The 16627-nt window shown below is 44.3% G+C and overlaps 1 protein-coding gene across 1 annotated transcript in view; it reads right to left on the bottom strand.

The window, feature by feature from the left end:
- Positions 1-16627, bottom strand: part of KIAA1210 (KIAA1210 ortholog) — an 84877-nt gene that overhangs the window by 4847 nt on the left and 63403 nt on the right. The window contains exons 8-11 of the mRNA XM_086388257.1: positions 10012-10209; positions 6375-6483; positions 1736-5434; positions 445-644 (exon numbers count right to left, since the gene is read on the bottom strand). Of these exons, the coding sequence (XP_086244383.1) occupies positions 445-644; positions 1736-5434; positions 6375-6483; positions 10012-10209 (4206 nt within the window). The remainder of the gene's footprint in view (positions 1-444; positions 645-1735; positions 5435-6374; positions 6484-10011; positions 10210-16627) is intronic.

Here is a 16627-nt window from a genome sequence, read left to right as displayed (position 1 = left end):
CCTTTATTTACATAAAGGTAAATCATTATGTACTGATAATGGAAAGGTGCCCAGAAATAAAATGTTAAGTGAAAAAAACATAGTTTAATTCCACTCATATTTTCTTAAATGCATATACATATTTAGAGGCTAAAATATTTATAAGAATAGTTATTCAACTCACCCCAGTGGTGACCTTTGGGATTTTCTTATATCTACTTATGCCTCAACCAATTTGGAGGAATCCTATTCTAGAATATTTAGAACAAGATTTGATTTATAGAATCTTCTCTATGCACCACTTTTCACAAATCCTTTAGGAACATAAAGTGGGGGCACCTTTCTATGAGTACAAACCAAGTCTTTCCCCTCCAAAGTCCCTTTGCCTTGATTAATGCACCCAAGGAAGTGAGGAACTATTAGGCAAAATTCCTAACACCAGCTTAATCAATTGGCTCCAATGACCTTTTGGAGTGTTTTGGAGGCTGCTCGAGGTCCTACTCCATGTCTGGGTTCTTTCCTCTCAGCCTTGGCTGCAGCTCTACTCTTGGGTCTTGGCTCTTTGGGAGGAATGTTGGCCTGGAAGCTCCCCTGCTCCTGCTTTATCGCGGTTATCCAAGCTGCCTCTGAGGCGGCATACTCTGACCGTCGACCAGGAGCTTTTCCTGAGAAAGGAATGAAAGAAAGTAGAACTAAAGTGAGGCAGGCTGGGTCTTGAGACTGACTGGGACCTACCCACAATAATGTCTCAAATGGGATCCTTGTTAACTGCCAAATGAAAATAAACAACATATAGAGAGGGGCCCCATTCTTTAGTGCCTTCCCCACAACTTCAAAGTTTGTCAACTGTCCTCTTCCTGGTCCCTTTCCCTCCCTTGTCCATCTCTCTTTCTATCCCCAGTTCACGTAGGACAATGGTTTCCAAGTGAGCTAGAGAAGTTCCTAGGAGGCCAGATGATTAGGCCACTGATGTCATTTCTCTAAGTCCAAGGAAAATCTTATTGCATCTGTTACTTCATGGTCTCTAATGAAAGTGTGTGGTTATGGATATGGTTATAGGCATGTACAAGACTATGTGATGATAATTCTGAAGGTACAAAGGCTTGGAGAGGAATAAATGCTCAAAAAGTCACCTAGCTCTTGATTCTTAGACATTTCAGGTGAGTTAAGAAGCTGTGGAAGTACAAACATTTACAATAAGTTAAGACTTCAAGCTGAGAGTCTGAATATAGTGCTCTATTAATGAGTTGGCTTCAAAAATACACATGGGGGACTTCCCTGGAGGTCCAGTGCTTAAGACTCCATATTTCAACTACAGCAGGTTTGATCTCTGCTCAGGGAACTAAAATCCCACATGCTGAGTAGCAAAAAAAAAAAACAAAAAAGTAAACAATAAAAAGCTACGTGGTGTTCAAGGGAGCATAATACATGTAAAGGTATTTTGAGAAAGGCATAAAATCCCATCTGCATGTATATGGGGTAAGAGGGGTGGGGAGATGGTTACGTGTCCATTACAGAATATGGACAAATGTCCAAAGGAGACCCCATTGGGAAAGAGAAGACTTCAAGTTAACAATCTCCAAATCTATTCATCTAGAATAGAGCATTATTCTGCCCCTAAATCCCCAAACCAGCCCTATCAAAGCCACAAGGCAATGGGCAAGGCTAGAACAGACTTCCTCCCATTCAAGACTTTGCTTTCTGGTTCTTCTCTCCTCTTGATACCTGCTGCCCATCTGGGAAGATAAAGACTCACCTGGAATCCTGTAACCAGGTTGCTTCTTGGCCATCCTTTCAGATTTGGGCCTCCTCTGTTGCTTCTCTGCCAAGTCAGATACTGTGGTGAGGTTTTGCATGGTGCCCAGGGCCCCCTTGGAAGCCCTTCTGATTGGCTGGGCTGTACCTACAGAGGATGAAATTGAGCCCAAGGAGGGTGAAGAAAGCTTGGTAAAACCTTGTTTCTTACCCTTATACTTCTGTGAGGAAGAGGTTCTTCTCAGTCGGACTCCAAAAAGCTTTTCAACATCAGCCCCATTGTTGGATGAATCTGAATAGCTGTTATTTTGATCATCACTCTCAGGAACTTCCTCCTGAGAGGAACTGCTTCCAGAAGTGGGCGCTTGCAAGAAAGGAGCAGTGGCCAGCATGGGCTTGGTAGGGGCAGTCGTGACGTTCTTAGAGAGGTCTTCAGAGCTTTGGCTGGGTTTCTTGATTCTGCTTGGAGAAGCCAGATCTCTGGGTAGAGAGCAGCAGCTAGGATCACTCTCCAAAATGGTTCCCTCAGCGGCAGCACTCACGGGACTTGGATAAACCTGTTGCTGATGTTCAGGGTCTGCAGGAGCCTGAAAAATTTGTTTGGGAGGCAGATGCTGCTGAGAACGGCTCCGCTTCACAGGTGCACTCACTGGGCCTGTTGAGAGCGTCAGTAGCTGAAACTCAGCTCCATCTTTGACTGGGCCGGGGCATTGGCCGGGCAGCCACTCTTCAGAACTCTTCCATTCTTCAGCAGAGCTCTCAGAAGCTGACGAGGCTTCCTGCTGGTACTCAGGCTTCCCCAGTGTCTGGGCAAGATGTCTGGGAGGCAGCTGCTCTTTAAAACTGCTCGGCTTCGCAGGAGCTCTCTCTGAATGGGAGAGGACTTCTTGCAGGCCTTTGGGCTTCCCTAAGCTTGGTAAAAGGCTTTTCATGGGCGCTTGCTTCAGAGAAATGGCTCCCTCAACACTGGTACTCTCCCAGCCTGAGGAAACTTGCTGCTCGACTTTCGGCTTCAATGATTTGGAAGGTGGATTTGAAGATGAAGGATCCATGTGAGTTCCCTCCTCTGTAGCAGGCCTCTCTGAAAAGACATGCTGTGCCATATACTTCACAAATGACTGAGAAGGACGCTTGACAATCACCGATTTCTTAGGTATGACTTCTTTATTGGCCATGCTCTCTAGACGTGAGGACATCTCCAGAACTTTTGACTTTTTAAGCACTCGTCTGGGATATACGGAAGGCAGTGGCCTTCCAGAAATGCCCACTTTGGCAGCAGCACTCTCAAAACTCGATGATATTTGCTGGACTTTCTGTCTCACGATGGAGTAGGGATGTTTGTCAGGCAGCAGCTCAGTAGATGCATCCCCTTCAGTGTCGACACTCTCTGGACCTTCAGAGATTGCTTGTTTGACTCCCGCTCTCATCGAGGCCTGAGAAGTCCCTCTGGGAGGCAGCGGCTCTATGATAATGCTCCACTCGAAGGCAGCACTCTCTGGACCTTCAGAGTCTGGTTGCTCAAACATGGGGATCTCCCAGGACTGCTGGATGGTGGATCTGGGAGGCACAGGCACCCCTGGACTGCTCCACTCTGTGGCAGCACTCACAGACTCCAGTTGAATGGTCTGTGGCTGGAATTTAGACTTCACCGAGGGCTGGGGAGGTGGCACCTCCACAATGCTGCCCTCCTTAACAGCAGTGCTCTCCAAGGTTTTCTGGGCTCGAGGATTTGTCAAGGACTGGGGAGAATATTTGGGGAGCAATTTCTCCACCAGACTGATCTTCTGAGCAACAGAACCCTCCAAACCTGCAAATACACTCTGTTCAGCTTCACAATAAGTCACAGAGACTTGTTGCTGGGCTAGAGCTCTCTTTGGGGGCTGAGAATGATGCTTGGCAAGCAGTGGCTTCATAGAAATGCTCTTCTCAACCACAGTGCTTTCTGCACCCATGGAGTCTTGGTACTCAACTGCTGGCCTCTCCGCAGGCTGGGAAGGATGTGGGAAAGTGAGCAAGTGTGCAGGTGTGGTCTTCTCAACATCGGGGCTCTCTGGATGTACAGAGCTTTCTTGCTGAGCTGCTGGTTTCAATGAAGGCTGAGAAGGATGTCTCGGAGGCAGCACGCCGGCAGAAGTCATCGTTTTAAGTGTTATCACTCCTGAATCCAAGGAGACTGGTGGCTCAACTTTTCGCCTCCTCAGGCGCTTAGAATTCACTCTGGGAGGCAGTGGCTCCATGGAAATGCCCCACTCCATGGCCACGCTCTGTGGGCTTGTGGACGCGTGTTGCTCGAATTGAGGGCTCATCCAGGACTGGAAAGTGTCCCCGGGAGGCACCTGCCACTCAGAAGCACCCTGCACTTCAGGTATGGTCTTTGAAGCCAGGGAGACTTCTTTTGTGTCACTGGCACTGTTGTACTTCTCCACATGGCTATTTGATCCTGTGCAGACTTTGTCTTCAGGCTCTCCCACAGCCCAAGAAGCACACGTGGGAGTCGGTGGCTCATTAGAACCACTCATCTGTCCCAAGGAAGCCAATTTTGTGAAGACTTCTTGGCCATCTTTGGACTTGCTCAGGGGCTGGAGAGAGGGTGTGGGAGCCTGGTGCTGGCCAAAATCACTGCCCTCTTTGGAAGTGCTCTTGGAATCAGAGAAGATAGCTGTGGCTTTGGACTTCCCCGAGGACTGTGAAGAATATGTAGGGGCCTGCTGCTGCTCGAGACTGCTCAGCTCCACAGCTGAACCTTTTGATTCTGGGAAGATGTCTTCATTCCTGTGCATCTTGGACGGTAGGGAAGAATGTCCAGGAGCCAGCTGTTGCTCAGAATCACCGCCCTCCTCTGAAGTGCTCTTGGAATCTGCGATGATGACTTCAGCTTTTGACTTCCCGAAGGACCCTGAAAGGCTTCTGGGAGGTGGTCTCCCGGCACAAAGGGTTCCCTCCACCAAGGCACTCACGCTCCTGGAGATCCTTGCTGTTAAGGCCTGTAGAACACTTCTGGGAGGCTTTTCTTTGAGGGTCTCTTGAGCGGACTTCATTTTAAATTGGACACTTTTCACATCAAAGCCAGAAGCTTCTTCCTTTTCTGGCTGGCTCTGAGAAGCCTCCATAAACATCTGACTGTACACTGCCACCGAGAGAGCATCTTGGGGTGTAGATGGCCTTGCCACATGTGATAGAGCAGCCCTGGCTTCTGGCTTCTTGGCTCCAGAAGTCCCATCTTCATGGGATGGTGACAGACCACCCACCACGGGCTCTTCCATGTCTTCAGGCTTGAGTTGTGATACTGATGCTTTTCTGGTTTCAAAATCTGCATCAGCAATTCCCCTTCCTGGGTCATCTTTACCTGACAGCAGCTCCTGAGGAGTAGTGCTCTCTGTCTGTGGTGTTGTGGGCTGCTCCATGACTTGCTTCTCCAAGGACAGTTGCCAGAAATGGCAATCCCTGGCGTTCTTATCAGCAGGTGGGGACCCAGCTCCATCACTTAGGCCAAGCACTCCAGTGGATTGTTTAAAGCTTCTTCCTTTGGATCCACACTCACTCATTCCTGAAGTACTTGAGCTTTTCTTTCCACGGCGTTTCATGTATGCTGCTGGAAATGGGTAACTCTGACTCTCAGTAGCATCTGTGTTTGTAGCCGGATCCATTGTCTTCTGTTTAGCAATCTCAGTCTTGTTGCTCTGTTCCTGGCTTGAGGCACCTGTACCAAACGGAAGGAAAGGAAAAATGTGTTCTTTTGATTTTCTAAAATAAGAATACTCTGCCTTGTCCCAATGGGTACCTATTTGCTATTGAATTCCCTAGTGTGGAGAAGTAGCTACTCAAAAGATAGAGAATGACTAGGTCACTGTTAGCCTTCTGCAGTTGGAAATTTTTAAATATAAATGAAATTCAGTTTTATGAACTGATTCCAAGGTTAGCACATCACCAGCATATCAACAGTCTGTTCCACCATTAGAAGTAAGACACATCAAAAAGCAATTTTTGAACTTGTAACAACAATTACCTTTTAGGAAACTGACTGGGACAGGGTGAAAGGAAATTTTACTTCCTCCTTAGTATTTATATTTTCTACTTAATTCTACTTAATTTTAACATGATATACAGGTATTTTTATTTTTTTAAGAAAGGTGTCAACAGGGGTTATCTGCAAGGTAGGATTATGCCCTCCCCACTTCTGCTTTCAACTCTCTTTATTAAAATAATCTAACATAATATACATGCAAAGAAATTCTTGAAAAGCCTTAACATTTGCACTGATCCACAGGCTTCAGGTCAAACACAAGGCAGCAGTTCTACAGGTCGGTCTTCTCTTCCCTGTAATATTACTATGTGTGTTCAGTCGTGTCCTACTCTTTGCAACCCCATGGACTCTAGCCCTCCAGGCTCCTCTGTCCATGGGATTTCCCAGGCAAGAATACTGGAGGTATGGCCTTTTACCTAACACAGGTGGCAACTATATTAAATGGGCAGTTCAAACGGAGAAACTTGGACCACATTAATATGCATCTTAAATTTTAAGCCCTCAGAAGACCAAGGATAGAGGCCTGGGCAATTCTCCATTATATAGTTCTTGTCACATAGCACTGTGCCATTAAGCTTGAGTATGTGTTTATGGGTGATGGCGAAGATATGCCAACCTGCGCTGTCTTTTTTCAGCTTCTTTTGGTCAGCTTCTTTCGGTTTGGTTGTGCTTTTCTCTTCTTCAGAAGCCACTGGGAGGCTTGGCTCCTCCTGTTTTGGTTTCACCTAGAAGAGGAAAAGACTTTGAATCAGGCTGAAATGCTCTCCACCCACCCCTGCGTGGTTGCCAAAGGAAAAAAAGCATCAGGAAAAAAAAAATCCTTGCTATCCAAATGGCTGAGTTGGGAGCATAACAATACCATTCACAATGGAAATTATTTCAGTAGTATCCATAACTTGGTGATCATTTTACCTACTGGCAGTACTTCATTTAGATTTGAAGTTTCTGGTCTCTGAGTGATACGCTGCAGGGAACTCTTGAAAACACCCCAGAAACCACTGACCTGCACTGCAAGGCCATCAACCTGATGATGGGGCTGTGGGGCCTGATAACAACCATGATATACATCTAAAGGCAAACATACAGCTCTATGTTACCACTTGAAGTGCCTTGGTAAGCAGACTCAGCTCAAAATTATTTACTTTTGAATGGATCAGGTCAGATAGACCTGGGTTCAGATCTCTGCTCCATCACGTGCTCTCCGTATATCTTGGGCAAGTTACTCTCTATATCTCTGTCCACATCTATAAATTAAGAATAAGGGGAACCCTCCTGTGGGACTTAAAGATCTAAGAAATTCCAAAGCAGGGAGCCAGTAGCAGCAGCCTCTCTGTCATAAAGGATCCTGCACACTTTTATTTTCATTCATCCATGTGTCAGGGAGAGAGGCAAAAGGAAGAAGTACATGCCCTGACCTTGTTAGAGAGTGCTACCCAGGCCTTACCTCAATTAGGCTATGCAGAAAGAAGTCAGAAAGAAGGGTCTTGCTAAGTCTTCCTTCATCAACATTCCCTATGTGTCCAGGTTTGTGGTGAAGTGTCCAGGTGATCATGCATATACAGGACTGGATGTATATGGCCTAGTGATTGATCACCCTCTGCTTGACATTGAACCAAGGAGATTCTCTCAGTGCTACTAGAAGACCTTCCTCCTAGGCCCACCATTCTGCCAGCTGTTCTTTGATCTTATACTTTATTCTCTTACTAAAGCAAAACTGCAATGTTTAAGCTAGGGGCAACGTGATGGGGGTGAAAATAGAACTGAACTGGAAGTCAGAAGATGGGGTTCTGGTCCTACTTCTGCCATTACCAGAGTGTATGACCTTGGACATCTATTTGCGCTTTAATGTCCTTCCTGGTAAAATGCCTGTAACTATTAAATCTTTTCATCTCCTCCATCTCTGATTTATAGCCCTTTACTTATATCCCAGAGTTAGAGGCTAAAGACTCAGCCAAGTGACTCTTCCAGCTAACCGACACATTCTTTAAAATACCAAATTTTAAAAATTCTTTGTTGTTGTCATTCAGTAACTAAGTCGTGTCTGACTCTTTGTGACCCCATGGACTGTAGCATGCCAGGCTCCTCTGTCATTCACTATCTCCTAGAGTTTGCTCAAACTCATGTTTATTGAGTTGGTGATGCCATCCAACGATCTCATCCTCTGTCACCCCCTTCTCCTGACCTCAATCTTTCCCAGCATCAGGGTCTTTTCCAATGAGTCGGCTCCTCACATCAGGTGGCCAAAGTATTGGAGCTTCAGCTTCAGCATCAGTCTTTCCAATGAATAGTCAGAGTTGATTTCCTTTAGGATTGACTGGTTTGATCTACTTGCTGTCCAAGGGACTCTCTGGAGTCTTCTCCAGCACCACATTTCGAAAGCATCAATTCTTTGGTGTTCAGCATTTTTTATGGTTCAACTCTCACATCTGTACATAACTACTGGAAAAAACCTTAGCTTTGACTATATGGACTTTTGTCAGCAAAGTGATGTCTCTGCTTTTTAATACGCTGTCTAGGTTTGTCATAGCTTTTCTTCCAAGGAGCTTTTAATTTTAATTTCATGGCTGCAGTCACTCTCCACAGTGATTTTAGAGCCCAGGAAAATAAAATCTGCCACTGTTTCCATTTTTTCCCCATTATTTGCCGTGAAGGGAAATGCCAATGGGACTGAATGACATGATCTTAGTTTTTTGAAAGTTGCATTTTAAGCCAGCTTTTTCACTCCCCTCTTTCACCTTTGTCAAAGAGGTTGTTTAGTTCCTCTTTGCTTTCTGCCCTTAGTGGGTATCTCCAAGCAACTTTTTTTTTTAATTTTATTTATTTTTTAATTGAAGGATAATTGCTTTACAGAATTGTGTTGGTTTCTGCCAAACATCAACATGAATCAGCCTTCATGTATGGATATGCATATCTCCCAGCAATCTTGATTCCAGCTTGTGACTCATCTAGCCCAGCATTTCGCATGATGTACTCTGCATATAAGTTAAATAAGCAGGGTGACAATATACAGCCTTGACATACTTCTTTCCCAAATTTGAACCAGTCCATTGTTCTATGTCTGGTTCTAACTGTTGCTTCTTGACCTGCATACAGATTTCTCACGAGGCAGGTAAGGTGGTCTGGTATTTCCATCTCTTTAAGAATTTTCCACAGTTTGTTGTGATTTGCACAGTCAAAGGCTTTTGCAATCAACGAAGCAGAAGTAGATGTTTTTCTGGAATTCCCTTGCTTTTTCAGTGATCCAATGGATGTTAGCAATTTGATCTCTAGTTACTCTCCCTTTTCTAAATCTAGCTTGTACATCTGGAAGTTCTTGATTTAATTCTTAGTTTTTAGTAAAAAAATCTTTTTCAAAGGAATTACTTCCCTATCCTCCTAAACACAGATCAGGGAATATAGTCCAACTTTCTTGATGATGTGGATGAGTAGTGAACATGACCTATTACACTGGATGCTGATACAGTGTGGCCCTGATACAGGTGGCCAAGGTTCTTGATCCCTATACTAAAGGACCCCAGATAGTTTGTGTCATTTCTTTCTGCTATCAACTGTCACTTCTCTTTGGTATCAGATCTGATTTGGGTCTGTGGCCATGTTTTAAACATAATTGGCTTGCCTGAGTGTGCTAGAAAGCATAAGAACTTGGCGACCTGTATGTGACACGGAGAGGTCTTTGGAGGGGCTAATAGCTGAGTTCTGAATGCTTGGCATTGCTGGAAGCCTGACCTCCAAAGAAGTGGAACAGAGCTGCCATAACTCATGGGTCTTATCTGGTTCATAATTACACAGAATCCTGATCTGGGCTATGATTGAATGTCTTCTACAAAGAGCGCTGAGTGAATTCCCAGATACTAAGCCAGTAAGCAATTTCTTAGGACTTAGGTCACTCTTTCTGCTTTCTTCCATCCCTTTTATGTAAGTTCCCTCTACATGGAACATCCCAGGCTCTAGACACAAGTATGCTCACCTCTTTCCAGGGCTGTCAAACCTGGGACAGTGTCCTTGACTTTACCATCCCTACTTAGGGTATGGATCCCCCAAACCATACCACTTCCCTAGGAGCAGTTTGCAAAGGTTGGAACTCATCTTTTTGGGGGGTGGGGCACGAGCGCAGCTTGCAGATTCTGCTTCCCTGACTTTATATTGAACCCAGGCCACAGCAGTGAAAGTCTAGAATCCTAACCACCAGGGAACTCCTAGAACTCATATTTTCTTATATGGGAGTGTATTCCCAGGCCTCCTGAAGGACTTACAGTCACCTGGATGTTCTTCTTTTGTTTCCAGGGATCTAAAGCCATCTTGTATTGAGCAGCTGAGGAATCCAAACAGCTCTGGGTGGTGGCTGGGGTGTTGAAGCCAACAGGCACCTGGGTGCTGCTGGACAAGGAGGGCATGGCAAACGTGATCAAGGACTGTGAGCGAACCAGTCCAGACGAGGGCTCAAAGGCACTCTGGAGAGAGTAGGAAAAGAGAAATGAGTCAGCTCTGTATGCTGGCCTTGGTCTCAAAGTTAGAAATTCCTCTGGCTGAAGAAACATTCCTAGCAAACTCCTTCATGATCTGCTGTCCCTTTTTCCTACAGCTAGAGTCAAGCTTCTGGTCAATGGACCCATTGGAGGCAAGGTGCACAATTTCAACTGGTTCCCTTGCAGGTGAAAACAAGAAACAAAATGTTCAGGTTGCTCCCCTGCTTAGAATGCATTCAGGAGCTCCCCTTTGCCCTCAGGATAGGAACCCCATTATACGGAGTTCACAAGGTCAAAGGTTTTGCATGTTCTCTTGTCTTGTACCCCTCTTATATTAACAGAAGGGGCTGACTGGGGTGAGAGGCACAATCTATGTCAGTAAAACCCATCAGAGCTCAGCGATTTCTCCATAGGAGTGCTTGGAGGAAGGAAGAAATCTGGTTGGAAGAGGGTTTGTCTGAAAGCTGCATTTGCACAGACAGTACACTACCTTATATTTACGGTTTCTGGATGCAAGGCTGATGGCAGTGCCCAGAGGGATGGAGTGCGCCACCACCAACAGGGTGGGGATGGAGCCTGTCGCCTTGTCCTTGCTATGGCTGGCCTCTATGCCTCCAAACTATCTGGCCAGGGGACTCCTAGTTGGCTTCCTCTGTAGGACTTTCAAAGTAGTCTCCTCTGGGCTTCCTTTTTTTTAATTAATTTTTTTATTGAAGGATAATTGCTTTACAGCTCCAGGCTTCTTGACATGGCTTTTTCTACACCTTGAAGAGACACCCCAGAGCACCTCTTCTTTCTAAGAAGTTCCAGGTATTTGTGCTAGCAGAAGCCCCTTTGAAGTCAAGGTGATGACCCCTCTCTCTCCTGAATGTCAGTGGCAAATGATGCAGTTTAGCAGGTAGACAGAACTTCCATGTGTGTTTACTCACTAGTTCTTCCCAAACTAGCTTTATGCAGTGCTAGGGTATTTGCAGTTTTCACATCCCTTCACATTTCCCCCTGACCATTATATGTTGATCCAGTGATAACCTTAGTTACTATCTTAGCTCCCAAAATGGTTCTTTTATGGCCTGTGATTCCAACGCCTGAGGACTTAACATAGCTAGTGGATCAGACTGCTAATACATTCAGCTCACCATCCTCTTGTTGATTCTAGGAAAGGGAGCGGAATGATAGTTATCTTTGTGGGGCCCATCACACAAAATATAGAGTGGTCCCAAGCCCTTTCTAACTTCTTTAGGTAACTGCCATCCATGAATTTATAACACCTCATCCTGACACTATTAATTTATCTTTAGCTTCTGTTATCTCTTGGAATTATGAACTTAGTACTCAGTATACAGACTAGTGGCTCTTGTTTTATTGTTCTGAATATTTTTTTTCATGCTTCAGAGTAGTCTTAGGGTTCTGGTCTTTGGAACTGGATGGCAACATCTGTGCCCCCACTAACTTCACGTGATCCGTCTCTCTACTCCCTCTCTGACTGTGGCTTTTTACCACTTTTTGTTCCAGACCCAATGTTGGTTTGCTGTTCTTCAAACATTTCTTGCATACTCTTTCCTCAAGGCATTTTCACTTGCTGTTTCTGCGTTTCCCCCATGTCAGTGTTAGCTCACTTACTCCCTTCAGGTCTGGATACAAAAGCCACCTTCTCAGTGACACTTTCCCCAGCCAACTTATTTGAAATGTTAGCCTTCTACGCTGACACGTCACAATCCCCCTCCCTTGGTTATTTTTTTCCTTCTTGGCACTTTTTATCACTGTCTAACATACTCTATGTCTTGCCTATTTTCTTGTTTATTGTCCATATCATGCCCTCCACTGCAATATAAACTTCATAAAGAGTTTTCATCTGTTTTATTTACTATTGTATTCCTAACACCTACAACTGTACTTAGTACACAGTAGTTGCTCAATAAACGTTTGTTGATCGGGTGAATTAATTATGTTAAAAGCTCCAAAGAGACATTGACCTTCTGAGAGGTCGTCAGAAAAAGCTGCTCTGTTCTCTGTATCATTTTAGTTATTCTTTCTGAGACTCACTAGCTCCAGCCAAAGATAGATGGAAAAAGTCTCAGCAGTCTGTGGATCTAGAAATAGAGTTGCTAGAGGATATCATGGTATTCTAGAGGATACCATGTAACCTACTTTGCATGAAAACTGACATATGATGCCTATTCAGCAAGTAAATGCACACTTAATAAAAAAACATGTTCAATTCAGTTGTCATCCCAAATTTTGTAGCATAACACTATAGGTAAAAGCACTGTTTCATGAAACACATTTTATAGCATAACAAACAAATCGGGCTCAGCAAAATTCTAGCAATTACTAGATTGAATGTATGCAGGAGATAGCTTATCTGTTCCCAATCACAGCCTAAGCCAAGAGTCCGTCAAACTTAATAATGGCCACTAGTCTCCTTATGCCTGATGGAGTGTCATTAAGGAATATTTGAGCATTCAGTCTATACACAGGCCCACAGCTACCCTCAAACCTGGACAAAAAATGAGAGTGTGAAGCCATCAAGCATCATCTCCACCTGATTATGGCACTCAAGCTCAGGCATGTGATTCAAAACAGCCCTAAGAGCATCTCTGTGGTTGGGTTTAGAATATGTACGTTGTATATATTTTACAACTTCCCTTAAATTCACCAGTGAATTAAATAAACTATTCAAATAAGCTCTTTGGAATGCTGGGCAATATTTCTCAAAATATGGTCTGGGAACCCCCGCCCCACCCCCAGTATCAGAATCACCTGGAGTGAGTGCTAAAAAAGCACTTTTACAGACATATTAAGATCTGATGAATAATACTATCAGGGGAGGGGGGCCTTAGAATAGGCTTAACAGGTTCTCCAAGTGAGTCTTCTGGGGGCTAGAGTTGTGAACCACTGTCTAGTTATCTGCCATGAAGAGAAAGGCTCCTATTTTCAAACAGAAGCACAGCAAGCTCCTAAATAATCACATCAGGTGCCTTAGAACAGGAGGCAGCCATATCTGTTCCCTCTGGGAAGCGGGGTTCCTTCTTAGGCCCTGCTTTTTCCTCCAGCCACATTAGTCAGGAGAAACCTAGAAAAGTTACCACAGGAATCAACCACAGGATTTTCCAGGCTACCCAGGAAAAACAAACTGAATCCTTTCCTGAAAGAAAACAAGCGCAGGAAATGGGACTCCCTCCTCTATTTTTCCTTTGCCACCCCTCCTGCAACCCCACTCCTCCTTCTCTGTGCTCGGAGAGCCAACACACCCAAGGTGCATATTATTCAGGAAGGCCAAGACGTTTTCATTCCTTCTCCTGAGATTTAGAGCAGAGTTAGCACAGACAGCTTCTAATTAACAGCTGGAGTGAAATGAGCTCCTTTCACCTCAACATCTGGGAGATGTGCCAGGCCTGGCAGCTACTAACCCAGAACCTTCCTGGGGAAGGAACCTGGGTCAGGACTTAGGGCAGGGGAGGGGATCCTTCAGCACTGATTGGGAGGGGTGCTGGACAGTCATATGCTGTTAGTGGGGGTAAGGAGTGCTCTTTGAACAATTAAAACATGTTTTAGCTCCTTTCCCCTTTCTGTCAAGTTTCTGAACCCTGTATAAAATTGTTCAATCAAACATACACCCTTTTGATCATGCTTTTGATGGTTTCTTTGTCTGTTGTATGGTGCCAGGGTTTTCCCATTTTAACTATTGATAAGAAACACTTGAGTGGGGATAGAGAGAAGTTTGGCTGCTGCTTGGAATATCAAACAAATCAAGCTCAGCAAAATTCTAGCAATTTCTAGATTCAGTGTGTGCAGGAGATAGCTTATCTGTTCCCAATTGTTGTATCTTAAATAATGGCATTACCTGGTGGCTATTTAGGCCAGATTTTATCAAGCCTTTGGCCTGAAAAGCTGTCACTTTAGGAAAAACCTCACTCTGAAACTATCTGGGAGGTTTTGACACTGGGATGCTAGGGAGCTAGGTTCTGTATGAGCCATTCAGCTGAAAGTAGTAAGTAGTATTTGGCAAGTAGTCTTTGGAACATCTCCAGAAGAAGCAGCAGCTCTTGGTGGGAAAAGTAGTTCTCAGTAGGAGACTTCTCTGCCATGGTACGCTCGCACAGGATATGACTGGCTGTTAGGACTTTAATTTCCCAAGTGTTTCAAAGTGCATTATGTACTCATTCCTGGGAATTCCTGTGCAGCTGCAGCCTCACTCAGAATTTCTGTTTCATAAAAGGTGTCGTGCCATTTTGCCATCCTGAAAGTTGTAGGAGGTAGAATTTCACATATCCCCTGGAGCTCCCTGCTATCTGAAGCTCCCCAGTTTCTTAAGTAGTATAGAGAATAAGAACATGAACTTTGGAGTCAAAAAGACCTGAATTTGAGGGCCTAGCCAAGCCATTTTTAAAACTGTTTGAGCTGAGACAAGTTACTTAACCTCTTTGAGCCTCAGTTTCTATGTCTTTAATATAGGGATAATAATAATATACACTTTAGTGTGCTGTTTTTAAAATTAGATGAAATGATACATGTGAAGTGCCTTTCACACAGGGAAGTCTGAGCAAGTATTAGCTGCTATTGTTACTGGTGGGCATTGATTGTCCAAATTTAGAGAACTGCTAGAGTCCACGTGGCTGAGTGAAAACTGGTATGAATTTGGGGAGGAATCCTCAGTTTGAGTCCCAGCTGTATCTCTGATTGGCACTGCGGCCTTGGTCAAGTCATTTCACCTCTCTGAACCTCAGTTTTTTCCACCCTAAATGGGAATAATAGTATCTTCCCTATCTACATTTCAGAGTTTTTGAGAGAATGAAATGCACCTATATCTATGCAAAAAAACTTTGTAAGCTACAAATTTCTATGCAGCAATGGGGAAGTGGGTATTAAGCTCTCTTCTGATATATCAGAGGATTTTTAAGAATATTGTTCTGGGCTTTGGAGACCTATTTGTAAATAATAATGGTGAATTATGAAGTAAGCCATCATGGGCAAAGCAAGAGACATGATAAGGGGAGAACCTTGCAGCAATCTAAATGAACTCTTCATTAGCCAATACAGTGGAATAACTGGAAGCTACTTAACCACCACCATGTTAAATGTTAGCAACACTTATCCTGCAATGGGACTAAAGTTTAGGCAGTTAATCAGCTCAAGCTTTAAGCACCAAAATAACTGATACAGCTCTTTCTCAAGAGTGAAAATGCATGACTTCTTTTCCATACAATTTTCTCCATAAAAAGCCATATTGAGGAAAAATATTCTACGGACTCATTGGGGAATATGAAGTTGACTCACTGAAGAAGATGAACGGGGTTGGGAAGGTAGCAGGGGTCAGGGAAGCTCTAAGTAGGAGGCTCCTCTGGTCCGAAGATGGGGAAGAAAGAGGGGGCTTTGCTAAACTGGAACTGAAAGGGACAAGGCACCCAACTCTTTACCCAAGGAAGTGTGGAAGAAGTAGTCTTAGACAACAAGGCCTTAAGGCAGTCCGTCCCATTCTGCCCCAGGGGTTTTGGAGGAAAAAGTAAGCTTTGGGTCCTTGAGAGATAACATGTATTTCCCTGTGTCACCAGTTGGAGGCAGCAGCTCAGAAAAGAAAGAAGAAAACAGCAAACTTGGAAAGACTGAGAGGGTAGTGTGTGTTAGTCACTCAGTCATGTCCGACTCTTTGTGACCCCATGGACTGTAGCACACCAGGTTCCTCTGTCCATGGAATTATCCAGGCAAGAATACTGGAATGGGTTGCCATTTCCTTCTCCAGGGGATCTTCCCAACCCAGGGATTGAACCCAGCTCTCCTGCATTGCAGGCAGACGCTTTGAGAGGATAGAGATTTGGTCATCTTTAGTCTGACTTCTCTATTTGATTTGGTTTTCTGCCTAGCTCCCTACTTGATGCTTAGTGAGAAGGCAGTCGGAGCTGGGTTTGTGGGGAGGCCTTTGGGGATATAAGAGACGGGGGTGTCATAATTTATGAGAAGCTCAGAGAAGCATCCAGGCCAGCACATCTGCTTGGGATGGTGATTAAAGCTCCTTCATGGGATGCTACTGCTGCTACTATTGCTACTGTTGCTGCCACATGCCCCCTCCTTGTATTCACCCTCCTTAACTAATAAACCAGAGCAATAACTTAGCAGAAATAGCTAAGAAACTCTCATGCTTGGGAGAGCATCAGAGATTAGAATTTCTTCCTGTAAGCCCAACATTTAACCTATAACAACTTGACTCAATTCTTGAATTTACTAATAGAGAGTTTACTACGTTAAGCAAGACAAATGTTTAGACTGATGTTAGGAAATGTTGACTATAAATAGGTTAACTCTATTCATTAATCTATAAAATATATAGTTAGCTTACTCAAAAGAAAGAGAAAACTACCTGTTTTAAAATGTTAATTTTCTTAAGTGTAATCCCCAAGGTAACCAC

The sequence above is a fragment of the Bos grunniens genome, chromosome X (genome assembly GCF_055505025.1).
Source record: "Bos grunniens cultivar Pamir isolate PY7600 chromosome X, Bosgru_T2T1.0, whole genome shotgun sequence".
Classification (NCBI taxonomy): Eukaryota; Metazoa; Chordata; class Mammalia; order Artiodactyla; family Bovidae; genus Bos; species Bos grunniens.
The sequence above is the reverse complement of the archived record's forward strand: the minus strand, read 5'-3'. Positions and strand labels throughout refer to the sequence as shown.